Source organism: Neofelis nebulosa, chromosome 17 (genome assembly GCF_028018385.1).
Source record: "Neofelis nebulosa isolate mNeoNeb1 chromosome 17, mNeoNeb1.pri, whole genome shotgun sequence".
In the NCBI taxonomy this organism is placed as follows: domain Eukaryota; kingdom Metazoa; phylum Chordata; class Mammalia; order Carnivora; family Felidae; genus Neofelis; species Neofelis nebulosa.
In genome coordinates, this window is record NC_080798.1 from 35545161 (window position 1) to 35567550 (window position 22390).

Sequence of the window (22390 nt, forward strand, 5' to 3'; positions counted from 1 at the left end):
GCAGTCTCTCCAGCTTGTGTTTCCTTCCTCCTGTGGGAGACCTTAGCTCCACTCTCTCTCCTGTGCCTCTGGAGAGGGGCATCTGCAAAACAAATGTCAGTTGTCCTGGGTCCAAAACCAGTTAGATGATTAGAAATTGATTGGGGCGCCTGGGTGGCTCAGTCGGTGGAGCGTCTGACTTCGGCTCAGGTCATGATCTCACGGTTCGTGAATTCGGGCCCCCGCATCGGGCTCTGTGCTGACGGCTCAGAGCCTGGAGCCTGCTTCGGATTCTGTGTCTTCCACTCTCTCTGCCCCTCCCCTGCTCGCGCTCTCTCAAAAATAAACATTAGGGGCGCCTGGGTGGCTCAGTCAGTTAAGCGTCCGACTTCAGCTCAGGTCACGATCTCACGGTCCGTGAGTTCGAGCCCCGCGTCGGGCTCTGGGCTGATGGCTCGGAGCCTGGAGCCTGCTTCCGATTCTGTGTCTCCCTCTCTCTCTGCCCCTCCCCTGTTCATGCTCTGTCTCTCTCTGTCTCAAAAATAAATAAACGTTAAAAAAAAAAATTAAAAAAAAAATAAACATTAAAAAAATTTTGTTAATGTTTTTAAATGTTTTTTTTATTCTTGAGAGAGACAGACAGAGCATGAGCAAGGGAGGGGCAGAGAGAGAGAGAAAGGGACACAGAATCTGAAGCAGACTTCAGGCTCTGAGCTGTCAACACAGAGCCCGACGTGGGGCTTGAACTCAGGAGCTGTGAAATCACGACCTGAGCCAAAGTCAGACGCTCCACCGACTGAGCCACCCAGGTGCCCCAACATTAAAAAAATTAAAAAAATTCTTTAAAAATTTTTTAAAGAAACTGATCAAGATACAGAATCCAGCACTGGATTCTGTATCTTCTTCCTTCAGAGGAAGTGGGAGGTGGTGAGGTTTGGGGAAGCCCATTCCTTCCATCTTCAGAGTCTTAGGCAGGAGGAAAAGGAGCCTGGGAGACAGGACTCTGGAAGTCTAGGACTCCTTCGAGAGGCTTCTGGCACAATCTCCAGCAGAGTGCTTGGTCTCTAATTTCTCACAATGGGCCACCTGCTTTGGAATCACCGTGGAAGCTGATTAAAGACACAGATACTTTCGTGTCCCTAGTCCCTTCTAACCAGGATCCCAGGGTCAGAGCAGGGGCTGTGTGGGTCACGGCATCTCCAGATGATTGTGAGAACCTTCAACCAGTCACTCAGGACCTGGAAGTTTTGAGCTCAAAAGTGGAGAGGAGAGGGGTGTCTGGCTGGCTCAGCTGGTGGAGCTCATGGTTGTGAGTTTGAGTCCCATGTTGGGTATAGAAATTACTTAAAAAAAAATAAAATTTCAGAACACCTGTCTGGCTCAATGGGAAGAGCAAACGACTCTTGATCTCAGGGTCGTGAGTTCAAGCCCCACGTTGGGTATAAAGATTACTTAAATAAATAAAACTTTAAAAAAATAAAAATAAAATCTTTATTGAAAATAAAGTGGGGGTGGGACACCTGGGTGGCTCAGTCGGTTGAGTGTCTGATTCCTGATTTCGGCTCAGGTCATGATCCCAGGGTCGTGGGATCAAGCCCTGCATCAGGTTCTGCACTGAGTGTGGAGTCTGCTTAAGATTTTTTCTGTCTCTCTTCCTCTACCCCTCTCCCCTGCTCATGTTCATTCTCTCTCTTTCTCTCAAATTAAAAAAAAAAAAAAGTGGGGAGGAAAAACAGACATGCCTCCTCCCTGGTTTTATGTGCTAATTCATTTTCCAGAATTCTGTGGTGCAAGCCAGGATGTTTAGCAACTGCTAAATTTGGCTATTGCCCATTTTACAGATGCGGAAACTGAGCTAAAGGTAGCCTTGCTGCTGTCTAGATGCCAACCATTTAGCCTGTGGAACCCTTGGCTCCTCTGTTCTTCCAGGTGCCCTTCCTCCCAAGAGTTTGAGATCCAAACCCCTCCTTCCTTGCTACAGGGAGGCATTGGTGTGGTGCCTCGTCAAAAGGCACTGATCAACATCTACTGCCCCTTAGACTCTCCACTGATTGCTTTACAGGCATTGTCTCTTTTAACCCTGTAAGGATCCAGTGAAGAAGTTCCTGAGGGAAATTGTGTGCAGAGAAATGAAGCAACTTGCTTAATGTCACAGGCTCCAAACTGGGCTCCAGCGGCCTTGAAGGGTCTTGCCCCCAACCTTAACCCTAGACCTGAGCACCTCTTCCCGGTCCCCACAGTGAGAAGGAAGAGGAAAATGATCCTTGCTCATTGCACTTTCTGCGACACCAGAAGAAGTGACTCAAACGTGTTCAACTGTGAGTGCTTTCTCCCCCCGCCCCATATATAACACACCAGCCGCCAGTGCACGTCCCCTGGCCAAGCTGGGGGGGATGGTGAGTTTGGACTCAGCTGCTGCCGCTGCTTTGCTCAGAGGCTGGGAGCTTGCCGAAAGTGTCGGCTGGCTTGGCAGAGCGGAAACTGCTCACAAGGTGGTTCTCGTGGGTGGGAAGAGGGGACGGGCTGTGCCACACACCAGGATCCTGCTGAGACCCAGAGAAACTGCATGGGGGAAGGGAGAGAAGAGAGCGAGGATGAGGAAAAGAGTTGCCCTTGGTCCTCTCCAGGGGACACAGTGAGGTCACAGCTCTGGCAGGCAGCATCTGGGCGCCTGCAGGAGGTGAGTAATGGGCCATAAATTATGCATCAGGGTAAGGAAGGGGGCAGCTGGTGGAAGAAAGATTCTGGACTTGGAGTCAGGAGACAGGGGAAGGAATCCCACCCTGGCCTTGAATGGCTGGGTGCCTCCTTCTCATGATCTCTGTTTCCCAAAATGTAAGCCGGGGGCACTAATCATAATGAGCAGCCGCTGGGAGGATGGCGAGAGAATGTGTGTGAACAGAAAGGTCTTCTCCCAGTGTGAGGTGGCGTTACTGCTTTTAGTCATTATACCACCTAGAGAGGCAGAGGATCGCAGTGGGTAAGAAGAGACTCTGAAGCCCCACTGCCTTTGTTCAGTCCCAATTACTGGCTGTGGAGTGGGCAGGTGACTTTACCTTCCAGGCCTCAGCTTCCTAATCTGTGAAATGGACCTAATGATAGCACCCACTACGTGGAGCTATTGGAGGACAGAAGGGGTTAAGGATACTCAGCACATGGAACCGTGCCCAGCACAGTGAAGTGTGCAAGAGCTGGCTGTTCCCTCCTCTGGCCCACTGGCACCGGCGCAGCCCTCGCACACAGAGCTTGTTACAGACTGTGTACCCGCCCTCCATGCATGTGTAAATTCTAATCCCCAAGGTGATGGTATTAGGAGGTGGGGCCTTTGGGAGGTGGTGAGGTCATGAGGGTGGAGTCCTCATAAGCGGGGTTAGTGCCCTTATAAAAGGGACCCCAGAGAGCTCTCTGCTTTCTACCACATGAGCAAACAGCTCTCTGTGACCCTGGAGAGGCCCTCACCAGACCCTGACCAGGCTGGCACCCTGCTCAGACCTCCAGCCTCCAGATGTGTAGACAAGACACCCAGTTTGCAATATTTTATGATAGTGACTGGAGATGACTAAGTAAGACAGGGCTGCTGAGCTGATGTGAGTGTGTGTGTGTGTGTGTGGGGGGGGGGGGGGGCGGGGTGCACAGGACCCTGCCCAGCGGTGTGTGGTGTCCCTGAGGATTATGGAGGCAGCAGGTACAGTGCCCAGAGACGGCAGTGGGTAGTCCAGGATGCTGGTTCTTCCCGCCCAGCATCGGTGCTCACTTGCCACCCAGTGGCCCTGTTCCCCTAGAAGGCCACTCGTGTCCCGTCTGTGGCCCCACCCCACCCAGCCTGCTGAGCCAATGGCTTTGTCTCAGGATCAAACTCTAACCCACCTTGAGACTTAAGACTTCCCAATGAGACCTCTGATGTAATAAAAAAGCACTTTTATCCGTGTGTCTTTACTGATAGAAAGTGGCGTGCTTACAGTAATAATCCAATTCCATTCAACGGTCATTTAATAAGTGACCACTAGGTGTGGTCCTCGGCATCGGGAGGCCCCGCGCTGGGTTTTGATTGCTGCTGTGAACAATGACTGCCTTAGCGGCTTAATGCCACATAAATTTATTTTCTCGTGGAGCTCGAGGTCTGAAATCTGGAATGGGTCTCATGGGGCTAAAATCAAGGAGTCCTCAAGGCTGCCTTCCTTTTGGAGCCTCTCAGGGAGAATCCACTTCCTTGCTTCTTCCAGCTTCTAGAGACCATCTGCTTTTCCTGGCCCATGGCCTTCATCTTCAAAAGCAGCAATGCTGGCAAGCTATGTCCTTCTCCTACAACCCTCTCTGGCTCTCTCCTGCCTCTCTTCCACTTTTAAGGACCCTTGCATTTACACTGGGCCCACCCAGAAATGCAGAATAATCTCCCTGGGTTACAGTCAGCTGATGAGCAACCTTCCTTCCATCTGCTGCCTTCATTCTCCTCTGCCAAGGAACGTGTCATGTTCACAGGTTGCGGGGATTAGGACGCAGACATATCTGGGGGGAGGCACGATTCTGCCTGCCGCAGGTCCCAGCATGTGGTGAGCCCAGCGCCGTGTGGGTACTTTATAAGCCCCCACTCACTTAGTTCTTCAGCAAATACTGGTGGAGGGGTCCATCCTGAGTACGAGGCCCGGCGCCAGATGCTGAGGCTGAACGGCCAACAAGACACAGTCCAGCCCTCAGGCAGCTCATAGTACAGGGCGGAGAGGGACCTGCACACAGACACTACTTTACAGGGTTAAGGGAAGGTGGTGGAGCCAATTACTTTGCTCCTCTTAACCTGTTTCTTTATCTGTAAAATCAGAAAAATATGCCGTGCCACCCTGAACACGCTGGATCTTGTCTGATCTCAGAAACATAAAGTGGCAGCTCTCTCTCCAGATGGGGGAGAATCAAACGAGATAGCAGCACTATGTGTGGCACACAGTAAGGGCATAATAAACGGTAGACTATTAATACTGGGATTTTATTAAGCATGTGGCATGATGGGCACACAGAGGAGGGGAGTCAGGGAGTCAGTAAATCAGGTGAGATCTAAATTGGCACCCCAAGGATAAGCAGGATTAGCCAGGGGAAATGTAGGAAGTGAAAGGAAGGGTCCCCAGGTAGAGAGGATGCACGTGCAAAGGCCCTGTGGTGAACAGGCCCCTCAATCCTCATGATACCCTGACACCATACCAGGTCTTTTTCTTCTGTGTATGTATATGAGTTGTGCTTCTCCCCAGAGGCCCAGAAGCCCTAGGGAGCCCCTGGCTTCTCAGCATCCAGCTCCAAGGTGGCTGCATGTGTCACTGTCCCTACTTCCCTCATCATAAGGATCCCACTGGCCCCACGCTTTGTGCCTGGAGCCACAAAATTCATTGTCCTAACAGCCACTAACCAATGGGCCCTGACCAGGTGCCGAGCCCTGGGCTGGGGCCTCTTCAGTTATCAGCTCCCTAACTCCTCACAGCTTTATCATTAGACCCATTTGAGAAGGGAGGAAACTTTTTTTTTTATCAAATTTTTTTTAATGTTTTACTTTGTTTTTGAGATGGGGGAGGGGCAGAGAGAGAGAGACGCGCACATGCACACAGAATGCGAAGGAGGCTTCAGGCTCTGAGCTGTCAGCACAGAGGCCGACGCGGGGCCCGAACTCCCAAACTGCGAGATCATGACCTGAGTCGAAGTCGGAGGCTTAACCGACTGAGCCACCCAGGCGCCCCGGAAACTCTTTAAGTTTAGGAAACTTGACTGAGTTCATGGAGGTATTAGATGGTAGAGCCCAGGGTTGTCTGACTCCTCATCAGGAGGGCCACACAGGCCAGCAGCCTAGGCTTTGATGGCTCAGCTCCATGCACGGAGGCTGGACAGAGGAAAACGGGATGAGGCAGAGCCTTTGAAGGATAGCTGGTCTGCCCTAGACTTGACTTAGGGGACCAGACCCCGGGGTGAAGGCCAGGGAAGGGGCCAGGGTCCCAGGATGAGTTGCAATAGTAGCAGGCCCAAGAGAACAAAAAGACACAGTGGCTTGGACGCTTACAGGAGGGCCCCAGACTGTGCCCTCCCCCCCTCAGCAGGGCCCGGCCTTTCCCAAGAGCAGGGACCTCCTATCTAGAGCCAGTATAGGAGCCAGAGGGAGCCTCTCAGCTCATCCGTTCCTTACCTGGGGACACAGCTGAACGGACCAAAAGAAAAATGCACGTGGAAGGTTCCCGGTATATGGCAGTGGCTCCTGGCCCCTTACTGCACCTTCAAACCCAGCAGAATTGGGCCAACTGTTTTCTCTTGGGGAGCACTGAGCCGTATCAAATCATGATAGTCAGCCTACCTTGAAGTTAAACTTCCTTTCTTTTATGAAATCAGGTTGATGATAGATGATGGCTTGTGTGGACATGTGGCAGAATAAATGACTGGCGTCGGTGCAATAGGGGTTTAACTCAGCAGGCTTAGGTTGCTTAAATCCCGCACTTTACAAAGAAAGGACGGGCCCTTGACCTCTCCTGGGAGATAACCTCTGAGCCTTTGGAAGATCCTGCCAATTAGCAGCTTCTGTTATGTCTGAGGCCTTGGGCCACACTGTATCAGTTTGGCCAGATAGTTGGCAGTAACAATAGGACCTATGGAGAATGCTTCTTTTGGAATGCCTGAGGCCCAGGCCACGCTGTATCAGTGGACCTCGCGGGGCCTGGGGACTGAGCTAAGGCAGCGACACTGCTGATGTATTCTTACACGACTGACGCCCAGTACAAACAAGACACCAGGTCTCAGGTGAGCGCCGCTGGTTGGTACGTTGGTGCTGGAAGAATTCAGCGTGTCCCCATGTGACTCCACCCGCCGCGGGTGGGAGGTGCGCCTGGAAGCCTGTGCTTAGCGTCTCTGGCCTCTGCTCGTGCATCTTTTCTCTTTACTGAGTTTGCTCTATGTCTTTTCATTAAAATAAAGTCACTGGGAGGGCGATGGCTTTTCTGAGAGCACTGTGAGTTCTCCTAGCAAATCACTGAGCTTGAGGGTGGCCTTGGGGACCCCTGACACAGCATCTTCAAGGATGCTAAGTTTGGCTTAGCTGAACCGGCCTCGGTTTCTAGTATCTGGAAATCTGGTCGGAACTTCTGATTTGACCTAACCCTGTCGTTGTGGTACTGGTGTCTCTGCGGGGACACTGTGGCCTGGAGAGGGGAGAGCGGCCCCCCAGGTGGTGGCCACCGGGCCAAGTCCTCCCCGGAGCGGCACATGCTCAGTCTAGCTGAAGCTTGGGTCAGCCTGGGACAACGACACTGCAGAAAGGGGCTGTTTCTCCCCAGAACTTTGGGACAGAGGCTCCTCCAGACATTCCAGACACATGTGTCCTGTTTGGGAAGGAAAATGGCTTTGCTGTCCTCCAGAGAGAGAATGTCAGCTTTTGTCTGCTTCCTGCCAGATTTCTGTGTACCTGGGAGATCCCTGGAGCCCCCAGGGGAAGCTGTACCTTATTCCTGCCCCTCGGGTCTCCCCCCCCATCCCCCCTCATCCCCCCCCCCCCCCCCCCGCGCGAGCCGAGTAGCACATGCCAGAGCCACCAGGAGAGTTAGGATAGAGGACAGCCTGGAGGGCCACCCTCCTCCCTCCACAGGACTGCCTTTCTGTAGAACAATTCCCACCCTTTGGGGAAAACTGAGGCAAGTTCAGCTAAGCCAAACTTAGCTCTGGTCCTTGTCCCAAAGTTTGGACATAAAATCTTTAGTTCCAGAGACAGGCAAGATAGCTTACCCTCAGACCTGCCTCAGTTGTTTTCTTTTTCTTAGCTTGCTATTTGAAATGATTATAGATTTATAGGAAGTTGCAAACAAGTACAGGAAGTTGCAAAGAAAAGGTCCTGTGTGCCCTTCACTCAGTGCTCCCCGACGGCAACATCGTACAACTACGAGATCCAGACCTCAGGCTTTAAAATGATATTGGCTCCATGGGGAAGCTGAGTCCTGGCAGCCACTTCACTCCTTCCCCAGGAGTCCCCCAAGCACCTGCATAGGTGCAAAGACAATCAGGGCTTTGAAGCAGGCATTGGCCTCTTTCTGAGGATGGATGAGCTGGCACTGACAGAAGTCAGAGACCAAGCAGCCAGGCAAAGGGAGGCTGCAGAGTGGTCTTAGGAGGTCATCCAAGAGATGTGGGCAAAGCAGCGTCTTTGGGTGGACTGTTTGCGATATTGTTTCCAATAATGAAAACTTGGAATGCCTGGCAGGTGAGACTGGCCAAGAAAATAATGAAGCATTCACACAATAAAGACAGTGCGGCTAATGTGATCACATTGTAGAAGAATAACTTTTATCAGGGTAAATGTTCATGATATACCAGCAAGTGGAAAAAAGATCACCAAAAATATGTGCAGTATGATTCTTTGGGGGGAAACACACACACACACACACACATACATAAAGTGCTGAAGGATATACCCCCCAGAATGTTAACACCTTAACGCTGGTAATCTTTAGACAATGGAATTATGAGAAATTTTTATTTTTTCCTTCTGTATCTTACAAGTTTTCTGCATTAATTATATATGACTATTGGAATTCTTAAAAAAATATTACCAGATCCATCCCTTGTCTTGACTCTGCACAAACTTGGCTCCGTGTGTCTGGTAAAACTTTCAGGGGAGGTGGAGGGTCATTTTCAAAGGGACCTGGAGGGGATTCTGCTGCCTTGTGGGAGGGGGGAGGAGATGGTAGGGCGTCTGGAGTTGCCTGGAGAGCAAGGGCTGGCCCCGCAGGAGAGGGTCTTCGCACACATGGGAGAAAGGGGGTGGCAACATTGCCAGCAAGTGGTCCAGGGTGGCCCAGGAGTGGGAAGCAGCTAACCTGGTGCCTGGTGAAATTCCAGAGCCAGGCTGAGGCCAGAAGCTCACCCTTGCCCACTTCATTGCTCCAGCCTCTTTACCATCTGCTCATACACACACGCGTGGCATTCTCCACTTCCATTCAGGAGCTCCTGGCAGGGGCACGGCTGCCTTGTGTTTAGCTCTGTGCCCCCCTGAGCTTTGCAAAAGGCCTGGCTGACCCAGTGTATGATGGTTGGATGGTATCTTCCCCCATCACGCACTTTCTCATCTCCATCTGCTGACTTTCCATCTCTCTGCAGGCTCAGATGCCTCTTCCTCCAGGAAGCCCTTGCTGACCCCTCCAGGGCCCCACCCTACTGCATGGTAACTTCAATTACACATTTTACCAGCCTGCCCAGTACCTAGATTATGGAACTCTGAGCTGGTTTCCTCCTTTAGTGCATAAACCTTAGCAAGGTCAATCAATGCCCTCATCAACTCTGGTTCTCCAGTGCACCCCACAACACGAGGTTTGGCACCAAAGAGGCACTCAACCAATCCTTTAACAGAAGAAAAAGGATCCACTCTTCTCTCCATGAGGCCCTGTAACTCATGACTAGTGCGTGGGGAGTGGGGGACGGTCCCTGCCTCACCTTCCCCTGCTAGGAGAGCAAGCTTCCGTGGCCCCAGGCCCGTCTGCACCTCCAACCCCACCTGCTAGTTCTTTATACTTGCTCCAGTCATGGTCACGAGGGGCCCGGAGAGGAATGGTGACTCAGCCCAATTCATCACCACAATGGAAAAACCCAGTCACCTGTCCTCCTGGCAACGGGACCCGAGCTTCCTCTGCATCTGGAAGGGCAGAAAGCCATACTGTTTTCAAGGTCCTTTTGTCTTTCACCTGCTGAAAAATCAAAGACTGGAATCTGCAGGAGCACCACCCGTCGACACTGTAGACTTGCAGCTGGCTGGGAATCTCAGTGACCAGGGGTGATGCGTTCCACACCAGGCTCCAAGGTCAGTGCCCTCGTGTGCATCTCAGAGCAGCTTCACGAGCCCACTGCTGTGGGCACTGCCACCGTTTTGACCACCAGCATCTGAGTCACCCTTCCTACGAGACAGAGCCCACCTCCTCCTAGAGGAACCGAACACATCTTTTCCCAGCCTCCCTTGCAGCTTTGGCAGAGTACCCGACCTGGGCACCTCCAATCAGACACGCCCGTTCTTGACTGTGAATGAGAAGCTAGTGGCACGAGGGAGGGAGCCAAGGGCACACAGAGTCCGTCCTGGCCAGGACTCGGCAGCAGCAGCAGCAACTCAGACTTCAGAGGCAGCCGTGGTCCCGAGGCATGGCAGTGTCCCGTGTCCTTGCCCCTGGCGCGGGGTACAGTGTCTGTGGTGGTTTTGACACCAGACCAGCGCTGCAGTGTTGGGCCCGGATCCTGAGACCCAGAGAGCTGCCCGCCCTCCTTGTAACAAAGCCCTTTTTCGCTTAAGCTAGCCAGAGTCGGTCTCTATTTCCTGCAACTGCCAGGCTGCTGCATTAGCCTGAACTTCCAGAGGGGCAAACGAAGGCTCAGAGAGGTCTTCAGAAAGGCTGCGTCTCATCTCCAGTGGTGGTGTGGGCCAGGCTCCTGCCCATTTGACAAACGGCAAAGGGGAAGTCCAGCAAAGGCAGCGACTTAGGCAGCACCTTTCAGGTAATTAGGAGCCAGGCTGGGGTGCCTTTTAGAGACCCCCGGTTCCAGCCAACAGCTTGGCCCTCTGCCGTGCTCCGTTTTCCTCTGTTCAAAGCCCTGACATCCGGCCTGTCCTCAAACATCATGCCTCCTGCGCGGGTATTAAAGATGAAGAGAGCCTAGGAGCAGAAGGGACTGAGAACTTGTTCTTCTGCTGACTCAGCAGGGACTCCTCTTTTCCTGGCATGACTGACCGTCTCCTCCAGAAGGGGCAAGGGCCCCCTCTGCCTGCTTATTCCCTAAGCACCTGTGCTGGGTGCAAAAGCCCCCCATCCTCAGGGGTGGGGGGTGGGTGTTCTTACATTCCTTCACCAGCTATTAAGTGTCCACTTTCACAGGTTCAAATCTGCAACCTGACCCCCCCGAATGCTCACTTGGGGTTTGGGAATTATCTGAGCCTCGTGGATTGTGCACATCAGTTCAAGGCCATCGTAGATGCCATTCTGCACACAGACATGTCACAGTGTCAAAGCTTTTGTTTGGCAGCCCTAACATCCTCCTGGGGCCTGCATTCCCCTCCCCCCACCCCGGGAATTCAGAACAGGCTAGGCCTCATGAACTACGTTACTAGAAAACCAACCATTAGTTTTGTTCTATGACTAGGTCTGTCTGATGTCTTATTGAAAAGGGTAGAACTCAGGGAAGCCTGAATCCCTAACACAGGCGTAACAATTTAATCATCAATAACAATAGCAACTATTTAGTGAACACTTAAACCATGTGTCTGACACTATGCTAAGCATTTTCTTTATGTTCCGTCATTTAATTCTTACAAGAACCCTCTGAGGGGTCATCATCCCAATTTCAGGGTATGGCATGGAGGCTCAGGGAGGGTGAGTAACTTGCTGGACCTCACACAGCCGGGAAATTGTAGAACCAGCCTGTGCTCTTGAGGACTGACTCCAGACGTGTACACGTAAGAACCACAGTCTCCTGGATGTTTTGGACACAGAGGTTCACTCTGTCACCACTGGCCTCCCCCATCCCTTTTACAAAGGTGGAAAGTGAAAGGGACTTCCCCAAGGTGAGCCCCAGAGCTGTAAGGAGAAGCCAAGCTTGCTACCTCCCATGTGGTTTATATACTGTACCCTGAGCAGGAGCACGCACCCCATCTGGGGCCACCAAATCTTACTAGCTTCCTCAAGACCAGTGAGTCAGTTCATTCAATGGCATGGCAGCCTCCACCACAGCCTGGAGCTAAGGGACAGCCAGAACCTTACCACAAACCAGCCCAGACAAAGGGGAGGAGGTGCTGCAGGATCCACCTGAACTCCCACCCAGTGGGACCTCTCAGATGACTGGTCCAACTCATTCACTCTGCACAAAACAGGCTGGAATCTGGGAGAGGCAGATCCCTGACCAAGGTCACTGGCAGGCCCTCAATAGAACTCGTCTCTGGAAGCACTGTTTTGAACTGTCTTGCCCAAGTAAATTTTTCCAGGTCATCAGATTTCTCCCTACAGGACTCCATCTAGGGACTTTAGCGCTGCTTCATTTGGGGTGACAGGTGAGAGCAACGTCCCTGAGCCAGACCAGAGAGAGCCTGAGCAACACAAGGGTGTGCCAGATCCCCTTCCCGCTCAGATGATGAAGGGTGAATTGAAAGCAGGGACACTCTGGGCGGGACCTTGACGGCCCAGAACACCTTTGTCTGGAGACCATTACGCCCCCACCAGTTCCCAAGGAAACCCTGGGGGTCTGAAAACTGGACGGGGTTCCAAGGGCCCGTGAGCACCTGGTTCTTGCCGACCCCCCTGGGCTTTTCCCGAGCAGGTCCCTGGCGGCGGCGGGGTGGGGCGAGGGCGAGTGGCGGGAGCGGAGGAGGCCGCTGTCCCCAACCGCTGGGGTTCCCCTCGGGAATCTGAACAAAGAGGGAGGCAGAGGCCGCCGCCTCCCCGGGAACCCGACGCCGCGCGGCTGCAGGGGGCGCGGGAGGGTAGGGGCCTTCCGCCGCACCCCGCCAGGTCGAACGCGGTTGACCTTTTCCCCGGACGCCTGCGAGAGGCGAGAAGCGTGAGGGTCCACAGGGGGTCTCGGCTAGGCTCGCGTGCCGCGGCGTCCGCTCGCCCGCCGGCCCATCCACCGGCCGGGCGCTCCCGCCGTGGCCGGAGGGGGAAGCCGAGCGCCCGGGACTTCTCCGCTGCAGCCACCCTGCCGGGCCCAGCCGGCCGGCGGAGCGCCCACGCCCACCACACCCACGTGGGCACGCCCCCCGCGGCGCGCCGCCCCCAGCCCAGCCTCCGCCCCCGGCAGCGGCAGCGAGGTGGAGGGGCTCCCGGCTGCCCGCACCTGCACCCGCGCGTTGGCGACGGCGGCGCCGAGGCCCGGCTCCCCGCCTGTGCGTCTGTCTGTTTCACATCACCCTCGGTGAGTCGGCGGCGCCCTCGGTCTTTCTCCCCGTCTCCCCCCGCCGTTGCGGCTGCGGCCAGCCCGCCACCCCTGCTCCGCCTCCCCTCGCGACCCGAGACTCGGCGAACCGCGCGCCCTCTCGCTGGGGCCACATTTGGCTTACGAGGGCGGTACCCCCTCCCAGCAGGACGCGGGGACCTCCCCGGGCGTCGCGGTGGGGGAGGCGCGGGCGGCAAGGCCTCTTTGTTCGGGCGACAGGCGCCGGGGCCCCCCTCCCGCCGCCGCCGGGAGTGTCACCCGCACCCAGCCCGCGCGCTCCCTCCGCCTCCCGGAGATCACCCCGACCAGGTGGCGGCGCGCGCCTTTTAGGGGTGCGCGGTCGTGCAATTGGTGGATTTTTTTAACCGGTTTTGGAGGGGGGGAGAACGGCGAGGGGGGCGGCGAGAGCGCTCCTGGCTCCCGGCAGCTCCGCCTGCCAGGCTCCTGGCTCTCCTGCTGCTTCGCTCCTCGCCTCCCGCGCTCCTCTCCCGGCTCGGCCGAGCTCGCTCCCCGACGCCGCAGCGCGGAGATGAAGGTGCTGGGACACAAGATCGAACTGCTGACAGGTACCGCCGGCCCTTCTCCTCCGCCGCCCCTGGGCGCGGCCCTCGCCGCCCGCTACTTTCCGAGTTGGAGCGGGAGACCGGCGCGCTGGCCGGGGTTTGGGGCGGCTGGGGTTCGAGCTGGAGGAGGGGGTGCGGATGCTAGCGAATTTCGAGCTTGTGCGCTCTCTGTTCCTGCGCGGAGCACCGCTCCGAGAGAGGACGTGGGGCTGTGTCCCGCCCGGCCCTGCTCCAGTCCGCGGTGCTGGCGTCCCGCAGGAGGGAGCGCGGGTCAGGGGAGCGGCCCCTTGGAGTCTCCGACTAGCCGAGCTGTAGCCAGGCCATCGGAAGGGATTTCAGCGCCCTTGCCCTCCAGTCAGTGTCGCCGTCCCCCAGTAAAGAAGGAGCTCCCTGGGCTCCCAACAGGACCCCTGCCATAGGCCTTTTATTTCCTGCTCCCCGTAACAATCTGAGCGCCTCTCCCTAGAAGTTTCTTGCTGGGAGTAGAGGCCAAGTGGTCTGTGAAGTGGGCAACCAGATGGGACCCTGCTGACTGGGGCTCTCAGTCTTGAGGCTCCTCTGGAGAAGCGGCCAGACACCCTGCTGGAAACCACATCCAGGGTGCTGTGGCCGGAGATCAGCAGAGGACACTGGGTATGCCCAGGAGTGGGGGAGGAAAGAACAAGGACAGGAGACCCAGTGTCTGAAAGGTGGGAGAGCTCTCCCACTCCTGAGGTTGTGTGGAGAGACTCGGCAGGTGGAAGGGGGCTAGGAAAAGGAAACACCCAGGGCCACCATCTCCCCCGGGCCTGGGCGGTGAAGGTGCTCAAACAGTGTATCCTGGGGCCATGTGTGGAGTCGGGCACCTGGAAGACTTTGGTTTCTGACCTCAAGGACCTTACTGTCTGGTGCCAGAGAACAGAGCACAGGAACTGTGTTACAAGACAGGGAAGCGGGCAGCAGTGTGGGGGTGCGTTCAGGAAACAGGTTGGAGTCTTAGGGCGCTGGAGGGGAGCAGAGAGATTTGAACACATGGCAGTGTTTGAGCTGGACCCTAAAAGACAGAATTTCTATTACTGGAGAGAGAGGTGGCATCGCAGGCTAATGGAGGGAGGGGCCAGCTTACATATAGGCCCTGCGGGTGGTGCAGAGGCTGGAGGGCCTGGAGCTGCAAGGGGAGGTCTGGTGAGGTTTCAGGCTGTGAGTGAGAGTTAAGTTACCTGCAGCTGCTGTCTCTTGGCTCCCGGCAAGCTCACAAACAAGGAAGAGGGGGCTGTTCCGAAGCCCTGGAAAACCTGGCCAGGTGCTCAGAAGTGCCAGGTCTTAGTTGGATGAGCCGTGGGGCTGACCCTCCCTCCAATCCCTTACCAGCTTTTCCTTGTAGAGCTCACTTGAGGCAGGCTGGCCCACCTGACTTCAAGGCCACTGTACTAGTTAATGCCCTTGAGGGAAAGTTTTTACAACCCTGTGGGTGTTGGGAGCCCTGCTCACAGGGCAGAACTTCTGGATCCTCCCCTTCTCCTCTTTGGCCCCAGAAGGCCCTGTAGGAAGAATGCTCTTGGGAGGCATTCATGGGGGCTCCAATGGGGGTGCAGCTTTGGGGTCCCAGGGCAATGTGCCCTTATCTCCTGGGTACAGGGGTCAGGGACCCGCCTCCCTCACCAGACAGGCTTACCTGGTTCTGGTGGACTCTCTAAGCCCCTGGCCAGGCTGGAACAGGAGCCCCTAGGGCACTGTCATGGGTCACAGCCCCCCCCTTGCACCTCTCACCAGGCCCTGGGAGACGGTGCATCCCTTTAGCCTCTGCCTGGTGGTCTTTGTGACCTTCCTCCCAACTCCATCCTGTCCTCCTCCTTGTCCCACAGATAAGGGTTCAAATCCCAGCCCTTCTGCTGACCAGCTGTGTGGTTTCAGACAGCTTGCTTAACCTCTCTGGCTTCAGTTTTCTCCTCTTAGAGATGAAACTGTTGACCCCTCCCTCTGAGAGTTGGCATGAGGCTCACTGAGATAGCACGGGTGAGGGGGCTAGCCCTGATGGGCACCTCTTGGGCTTCATCTCCCTTCTGGAAAGTTCCTCGTCATGGAGAACTTCCACCTACCCTGGCTGGTTGGCCACTAGAGAGTTTGGCTCTGCCCTAACCCCACCTTATCCCTGCTCACATGCATCTGTGAGATTCTGACCTGTCTCCCCTGCTGGATGACGAGCAGGTCAAGGTCAGTGTCGTTCCAAGTAGATTGTGGTGGCATATAGCAAATGCTCAATCATTGTTTGAGTCCAGGCTCAGTTGTGTCTCTGGGAGGATTCCTTAGAGGCCCGTAACTCCCTGCCCCCTGCGTCAGCATTGGTGAATTGCTCCATTGAACCTCTTTGCTAAAATCCTACTTCTGTAGCTGTTTACAGTTTTCACATTCTCCCCTTTATTCATCATGCCCCTTCTCCCAGTGAGGTTAGTCACTTCTTCATGCAGCTGGGGAAAGGTGGAGCTCAGTTTCAAACCTGGGTCCTGAGCCATCCCGTGTGTTCTAACTGCCCGGCTTCAGGCCAGTCTTCAAGCTGTGCACTTCTTTTTCCCATCTGTAAAATGGGATCATCATGGTACCTACCTGGTTGTGTGCTTCAGCAATTAGCTGTGAGAGTGTGTGTCAGTGCTGAGTGCAGTGTCAGGCAGACAGTCAGCAAATCGCAGTTGTAGGGCTTTTGTCCCCAACTACCTCCTCAGTGTCCTAGGGTCTCCCCCTTCCCCTTTGCTCCTCTTCTGAAATGTTCCAGTTCCTTCTCTGGCTTCTCCACACAATCCAGATCTCCCTGCAATGTGCTCCTGGGGGACTTTGCTGAGACCTCAGTTTCCCGTCATGTGGGACAAATGGGGCATGACACCTAGAGTTGGGCCCTACTGGCCTGATATCACAGCTCTGACATCAGGTGGGGAAGGCCGGGTGCCCCTCACCTGTGGGGCTGGAAGGATGTCCATGAGTTGTTGTGCCCAGTCGGAGCATGTCTTTTTGTTGCAGAGAGAAGAAGCAGGTGGTAGGGGCTGTTCTAGGAAGTTTCACAGGTAACTGATGCGTATGGCAGCCAGCATTTTCCAGACTCTCTGAGTCTTGCAGTGTAAGGAGGGCAGGGATTTGGGAACCAGAAGGGTCTCCTCTCTGTTTCTCAGCTCCTGAGCAAATTTGTAATTACTCTGAGCTTCCGTCTCCTGATCAGTAAAATGGGAATAAGGGCCCTACCTCAGTAGCACTGGGAGGACCCCAGCACATGGCCCCCCATGTGCCCACGCAAGCTTGCTGCAGTCTTCGGAGGACAGACTCTTGGTGCCTTTTGTAGCTGAGTGTTTTTTTATTTCTTAGTATGATGTGGGAAAGTGGGACATTAGTCTACTTGGAAACAGGAAAGTGATGGCTTATGTGCATTTGCACTCAAACAATATGTCTCCAAGATGGTTTGGAGTCCTGAGGGAGCTCTAAAGTGGCAGATTTGGGGCTCTGATATGGTCCCTTGGGAGCCCTGATGTTGGATGTTGGAAATGTTTTAAAAATACACTCAATGTGTGATTAAAAAGCAAAACTTTTTGCCTGTTCTGTCTGGAATTTTGGTGTCATTTGAATGCATGGAATATGTAGTCCCACACAGTTTCATAGACTACCTTTAAATAGTGTTTGATTCTTGGCAGGTGTGTTGACCCACATTTTACATGTGGGGGAAAACGAGAAGCACAGATTTATCCCAGCAGGCTGAAAATAGGATCTCAAATCCTCATTTCCAGTTCATCCATTTCAGCAAACTCCACTGCTTCACCGGTGTGCTGCAGTGTGGGCGGGGGCATGCAAATGAGGGGGCGTGGTCTGAAGAGGGGAGGGGTACACAGGTGGGCCCCCAGCCACAGGTGAGGGTGGGGCGTGCGGAGACAGGCGTGCTGTCCCCACTGTCCGTGCGGAGGGCAACTGGCGCAGCTTTGAAGGGCAGGTTGGCCATGCTGTATCAGAAGTTTAAAAATATGTGTGATCTGTGACTCAGCAGTTGAATTTTTAGGAACAAATAAAGATGTGTGCAGAGGTGTTTGTTCAAGGGTGTTTATCCCATAGTTGTTTATAGAAAAAAATAATAAACTGGAGCAATCTGAATGCCTAACAGCAGAGAACGTTAAATAAATGCGGGTGCCATCATACTAGGGAACCCCAACAGCTGCAAATTATGCCATCACAGGTTATTTACTCATCCGGACAGACACTCCCTTATACATGTAATAATAAGAGGTGACATCACACTTGTGTGGCATTTGCTGTGTGCCAGGCACAGTTCTGAGTGCTTTCTATGTATTAACTCATCCCAACAACCCTAGGAGGGACCCGCTATTATTTCCTCCTTTTTATAGATAAGGCATACTAAGGCACAGAGAAGTTAAGTAACTTTCTGAAGGTCACACAGATGTTAAGTGGCTAGCTGGAATGTGAACCAGGATATCTGGCTCCAGAGTCCAAAAGTATGTCTCAAACTGTTTTTTTTTTTTTTTGTTTTCAGAAAGAAAAAAGCCTTTTTCACTATGTAGATCAGCAGTGAAAAAAGATGAAAGAACCTAAGTAGAAATCTTAACAGTGGTTTCCTCCGATGAGTAGGATTGTATGTGCTTTTTACTTCTGTTCGCTCTTCTGCTTCTCTGACTTTTCTCAGTGAATGTGTGTTACATGAAATTCAAGTTCAGTTTTTAAAAACTAAAAAGGAACAGACGCAGAGAAGTGCTGAGTGCTGGGGTACTGATGAAATCGAGCCGGCGGGAGCCCTGAGGAAGAGCCGAAGCCCAGTGCTTTGGAAGCGGTGTGTTCTTGGAAAGCTTGAGGGCAGAGCAGTGGATGTTGAAGTTGGCTTTCCATAGGGAAGAGGAAGTGTTCAGGGGCACAGTGAACAATTCTGACAAACGTAGGGCTGCAAGACCATGGGGGCGTGTGTGTGCACTAGGCTGAATAATGGCTCCCAAAGATATTCAGATCCTAAGCACTAGAACCTAGAAGTGTTAGATGACAAGAGACTGCAGGTGTGATTAAGGTAAGGCACGTGAGATGGGGTCTTTGTCCTGGATTAGCCAGGGGGGCCCTGAATGCAAGCACATGTATCCTTACGAGGGGGGAGGCAGAAGGATACTTGACCACAGAGCCTGGGAGAAGGCAATGGAATGCCCTGCATCAAGATGCTTGACTTTCTCCACACCGCTGGCCTTAATGATGGAGGACCGGCCAGGAGCCAAGCAGTGCAAGGAGCACAGTTCTAAACCTGGAAAGTGCAGGAGAAGAGATTCTCCCCTCGGATCTGCGTAGGAAGGAAGAGTGGTCCTGCCAAAACCTTCACTGCCGCCCAGTGCCATGGAGTTCGGACTTCTGACCTCCAAGGTGATGAGACAACGATAGGCCTTGTTTGAAGCCGCTGAGGTTGTGGTGATTTGTGACACCCAGGAAAACCAGTCCTGGGGTGTGCACATCAGACCCAGGGCCTCAGCCCCTGCGCCGGCCGGCAGCACAGGGTGGTGGTCAGACTGTGGGGTTGGAGTCTAGAAAGCTGAATCTGACCTGCCCTGGCCATGTGACCTCAGGCTGAACCTGGCCGAGTCCACAGGGTAGTCTTTTTTTTTTTTTCTTTTCTTTTTTTAAAATATTTTTTTTTCAACGTTTTTTTATTTATTTTTGGGACAGAGAGAGACAGAGCATGAACGGGGGAGGGTCAGAGAGAGAGGGAGACACAGAATCGGAAACAGGCTCCAGGCTCCGAGCCATCAGCCCAGAGCCTGACGCGGGGCTCGAACTCACGGACCGCGAGATCGTGACCTGGCTGAAGTCGGACGCTTAACCGACTGCGCCACCCAGGCGCCCCTCTTTTCTTTTTTTAAATGTTTTGTTTATTTATTTATTCAGAGAGAGAGAGCAAGTACGAGCACGAGTGGGGGAGGCACAGAGAGAGAGGGAGACACAGAATCTGAAGCAGGCTCCGGGCTCCAAGCTGTCAGCACAGAGCCTGTCGCAGGGCTCGAACTCACAGACTGTGAGATCATGACCTGAGCCGAAGTCGGATGCTCATAAAACTGAGCCACCCAGGCGCCCTGCACAGGGTAATCTTGAGGGTCAACTGAGAGCCCTGCGATGCTGTTTTCTGAGTAGGAGAGCGTCACAGGAGCATGGACGCAAAGCTGGTCTCCATGTGGTGACAGAGGAGCTCTCGTTGCATTCATCCTCCAGCGCCCGAAACCCCAAGCCACAGATGAAACGTACACTCCAGCCAGAACGATTACAAGCCCCATAACAAACACTTCTGAGGACTTAGGTTCCAGTTCACCTTTTGGGAGAGGCGTGGCAGGACAGATGCTGCGTGCCTCGTGGTGTGCCCTGTCTTAGGCAGGTGAGGTGGGGGGACCCCAGCCTCCTTGGACAGGACGCAGGGCATATTTCTGGGATTTCATCTCCCTACACAGGGGTGGGGGTGGGCATTCCATAGCCACGTCTGAGGTTTGTAGCCAGGATCATATTCTGTGCACCTGAGACAGTTTCCTGACAGCCTACTCCAGGGGCCAGGCTTGTGGGTGCCAGAAGTGGCTTTTAGCGGTCTTTTCCATGCTGGTATTTAGGAGGAGAGATGTCCTGTTGGGGCCCAGGGGCCTGGGGGTGGAACGGGGAAGCTGCTGACTCTCCATCAAGTTCCCTGGAGAATCCTGTCCGCCCCACCCTGAGCCATACACCTGCCTTTCCTAGTGCTGAGAGTAAGAGCTCTGAGCTCACTGCTCCCAAAGCCCAGGCCAGCTCCAGAGTATTCACTGAGAACTCGGCCCACTTGGTCAGGGTGGAGGGCGTAGTGGTCGGGGGTGGCCCTGAGGTCCCTCGTGATCCGAAGTGGTCATCCAGGAGGACTGCAGGCCCTGAGATGTTCCGGGTTGGAAAAGCCCTAAGCAGCTCGAGTGGACTGTGATGTTGCCTTTTGGGTGTGGTGGGCAAGTCCTGCCCTCCAGCCCATGAGCCCTCTGACCCCACACCCAGGCCTGGCTGCCCCTATGTGATTGCAGGGTGGATGGGTGGGTGCTGGGCCAAGTGGAAGAAAAGAACTTGGACCTTCTGTTAGGTCTCCTGATTGCAGAAACTGAGCCTAGGGTGACAAAAAAGGACACTGTGGGGCAACTGTGGCATATGGATGTAGGGCACACGGGGCCACCGGACTCTGTCTCTCTCTCCCCCACTCCTACCTGTTCGGGTCTTTGGGTTGTTTTGGTTCTAAGTCAAGTCCTGCCTCTCGATGGCGAGTTGGCTGCTGGCTCACAGACCATCCTCCCCATAACCCCAGCGAAGAGCGTCCCCAAGGATGCCAGCAAAGGCCTGGTCCTGACGGGAGCCCGAGGCCCTCCCTGCACCCTCTGAGGCCACGCCCTGTGCTGTGTCCCCCTGGTTTCCACTCACTCACTCCCACCTTGCCGCTGCTTTCCCCTCCTCTCCTTTCTCTGGGCTCCAGCTCTGGATACCTCTGTCCTCACTCACCCCCTGGCTGGCCCCATCCGGTCTCAGGTCTCACGAGTTTGGGCACTGCCTCTGTGGTGATGTCAGCAGCCCGGCCATTGGCTTCTCTGTCTGCTCAAGGCTAAACCTGCCTTGAGAGAGCTTCCCAGCTCTCTCCTCACAATGGCTCAGAGCAAAACCCAAGTCATGCTTGACTCTCTTCCCTCCCTCATGCCCCACATTGATGGCCGACAGCTCCCACTGGTTCTGCCATCAGGACACACCAGAACCTGAGTGCTTCTCCACCTCCACTAGCTGTCAGGTCTCTTCCAGGTCATTGCAACTGTTCTCCCTATTCCAGCCCCCACGTCTGTTCCCCCCAGAGCAGGTGGAGGGAGTCTTTAAGATGGAAATCCTCTCACATCACCCCTCTGCTCAGAACCCTCCAGCACAACTCACTCAGAGGAAAACCAGAGTTTTCCTAACAACCTTCAAGGCACAACATGATCTGATGCTCCTGCCCTTACGTCTTTGTCCCCAGGTCCTTCCCCACCCACCCACTCCCCAGCTCCCCTGAACGTCCCAGACAAATGCCTGCCTCACAGCCTCTGCCCTTCTCTCTGGCCTCAGTGCTCCTGCACGTCCCCAGAGCCCTCTCCCTCACCTCCGTGCGCCCTGTTTCAGGCTGTCTACCCCCTTCTCTGACACTGCTTCCTCTATTGACCTTGGCATGTCTGACACACCATAGATTAACTCAGACTTGTTGATGTTTATCTCCTCCCCTAGAAAGTTCCACAAAGGAAGGACATTTTGTCTATAATAGTATCTTGTCTTTGGTGCCTGGAACAGTGCCTGGTACGTAGTAGGTGCTCAGTCAATATCTAGTGAGTGAATGAATGAATGAATGGATTTTTGCCTGAGCCACCTGGCCACGCCTGGGAGTGTGGTTATCTCTGCCTGAACCACATGGATTGGGAATGGGGGGGGGGGGGGCAGGTAATGTTTCATAAAAGGAAACCAGGTGCCATTACAAGTAGGAAAGACCTGAGTGTTGAGTGAGTCCTGACACAGGGCTCCCTTCTGTAGACATTGTGTTTGAAGCAGGAAGACTCTGGGAGTTGCTTGGTGTGAGTCCGTCTCTCCTAGGTGAATGTTGTTCCCGAAAACACTAATACATTAGGCATTTCACAGGGGCTTCCTGTGAAAAAATACCCCGTAAGAAAGTTGCTCCCTCCTATTCTCTAATTCGGACCATATTGCAGACTCCTGAGCTGGACGAGGCTTGCTGCCTTAGCTTACCTCTTCGGATCTTACATACAGATCCAGGACAAGTATATCTTTGTTTCTGGGAAATCTGCCAAATGAGGCAGATACACAGCTGAACTGAAGCACCAGTGTTAAAGAAACTTGAGAATCTGTAGCAAAAAATAAAAAAAATTAAACTGCCACAGTGGGCTTTTCAACTTTTTAGGTAGGTCACGGTTACC

General features: G+C 54.0%; 1 protein-coding gene across 4 annotated transcripts in view; it reads left to right on the top strand.

Annotated features, from left to right (window-relative positions):
* Positions 1-22390, top strand: part of NDRG4 (NDRG family member 4) — an 81440-nt gene that overhangs the window by 24784 nt on the left and 34266 nt on the right. Inside the window, exon 1 of one of the 4 annotated variants that reach the window (XM_058706531.1) lies at positions 12743-12873. The exons of 1 other annotated variant lie outside the window; for it this stretch is intronic. Coding sequence is in view for 2 of the 3 variants with exons in the window: in XM_058706525.1 (XP_058562508.1) it covers positions 13424-13460 (37 nt within the window). In the remaining variant the exon portion in view is untranslated. Of the gene's footprint in view, positions 1-12742; positions 12874-13281; positions 13461-22390 lie in introns of those variants that run through there. 2 more of the 4 variants (XM_058706525.1, XM_058706526.1) reach the window with 2 other exon arrangements.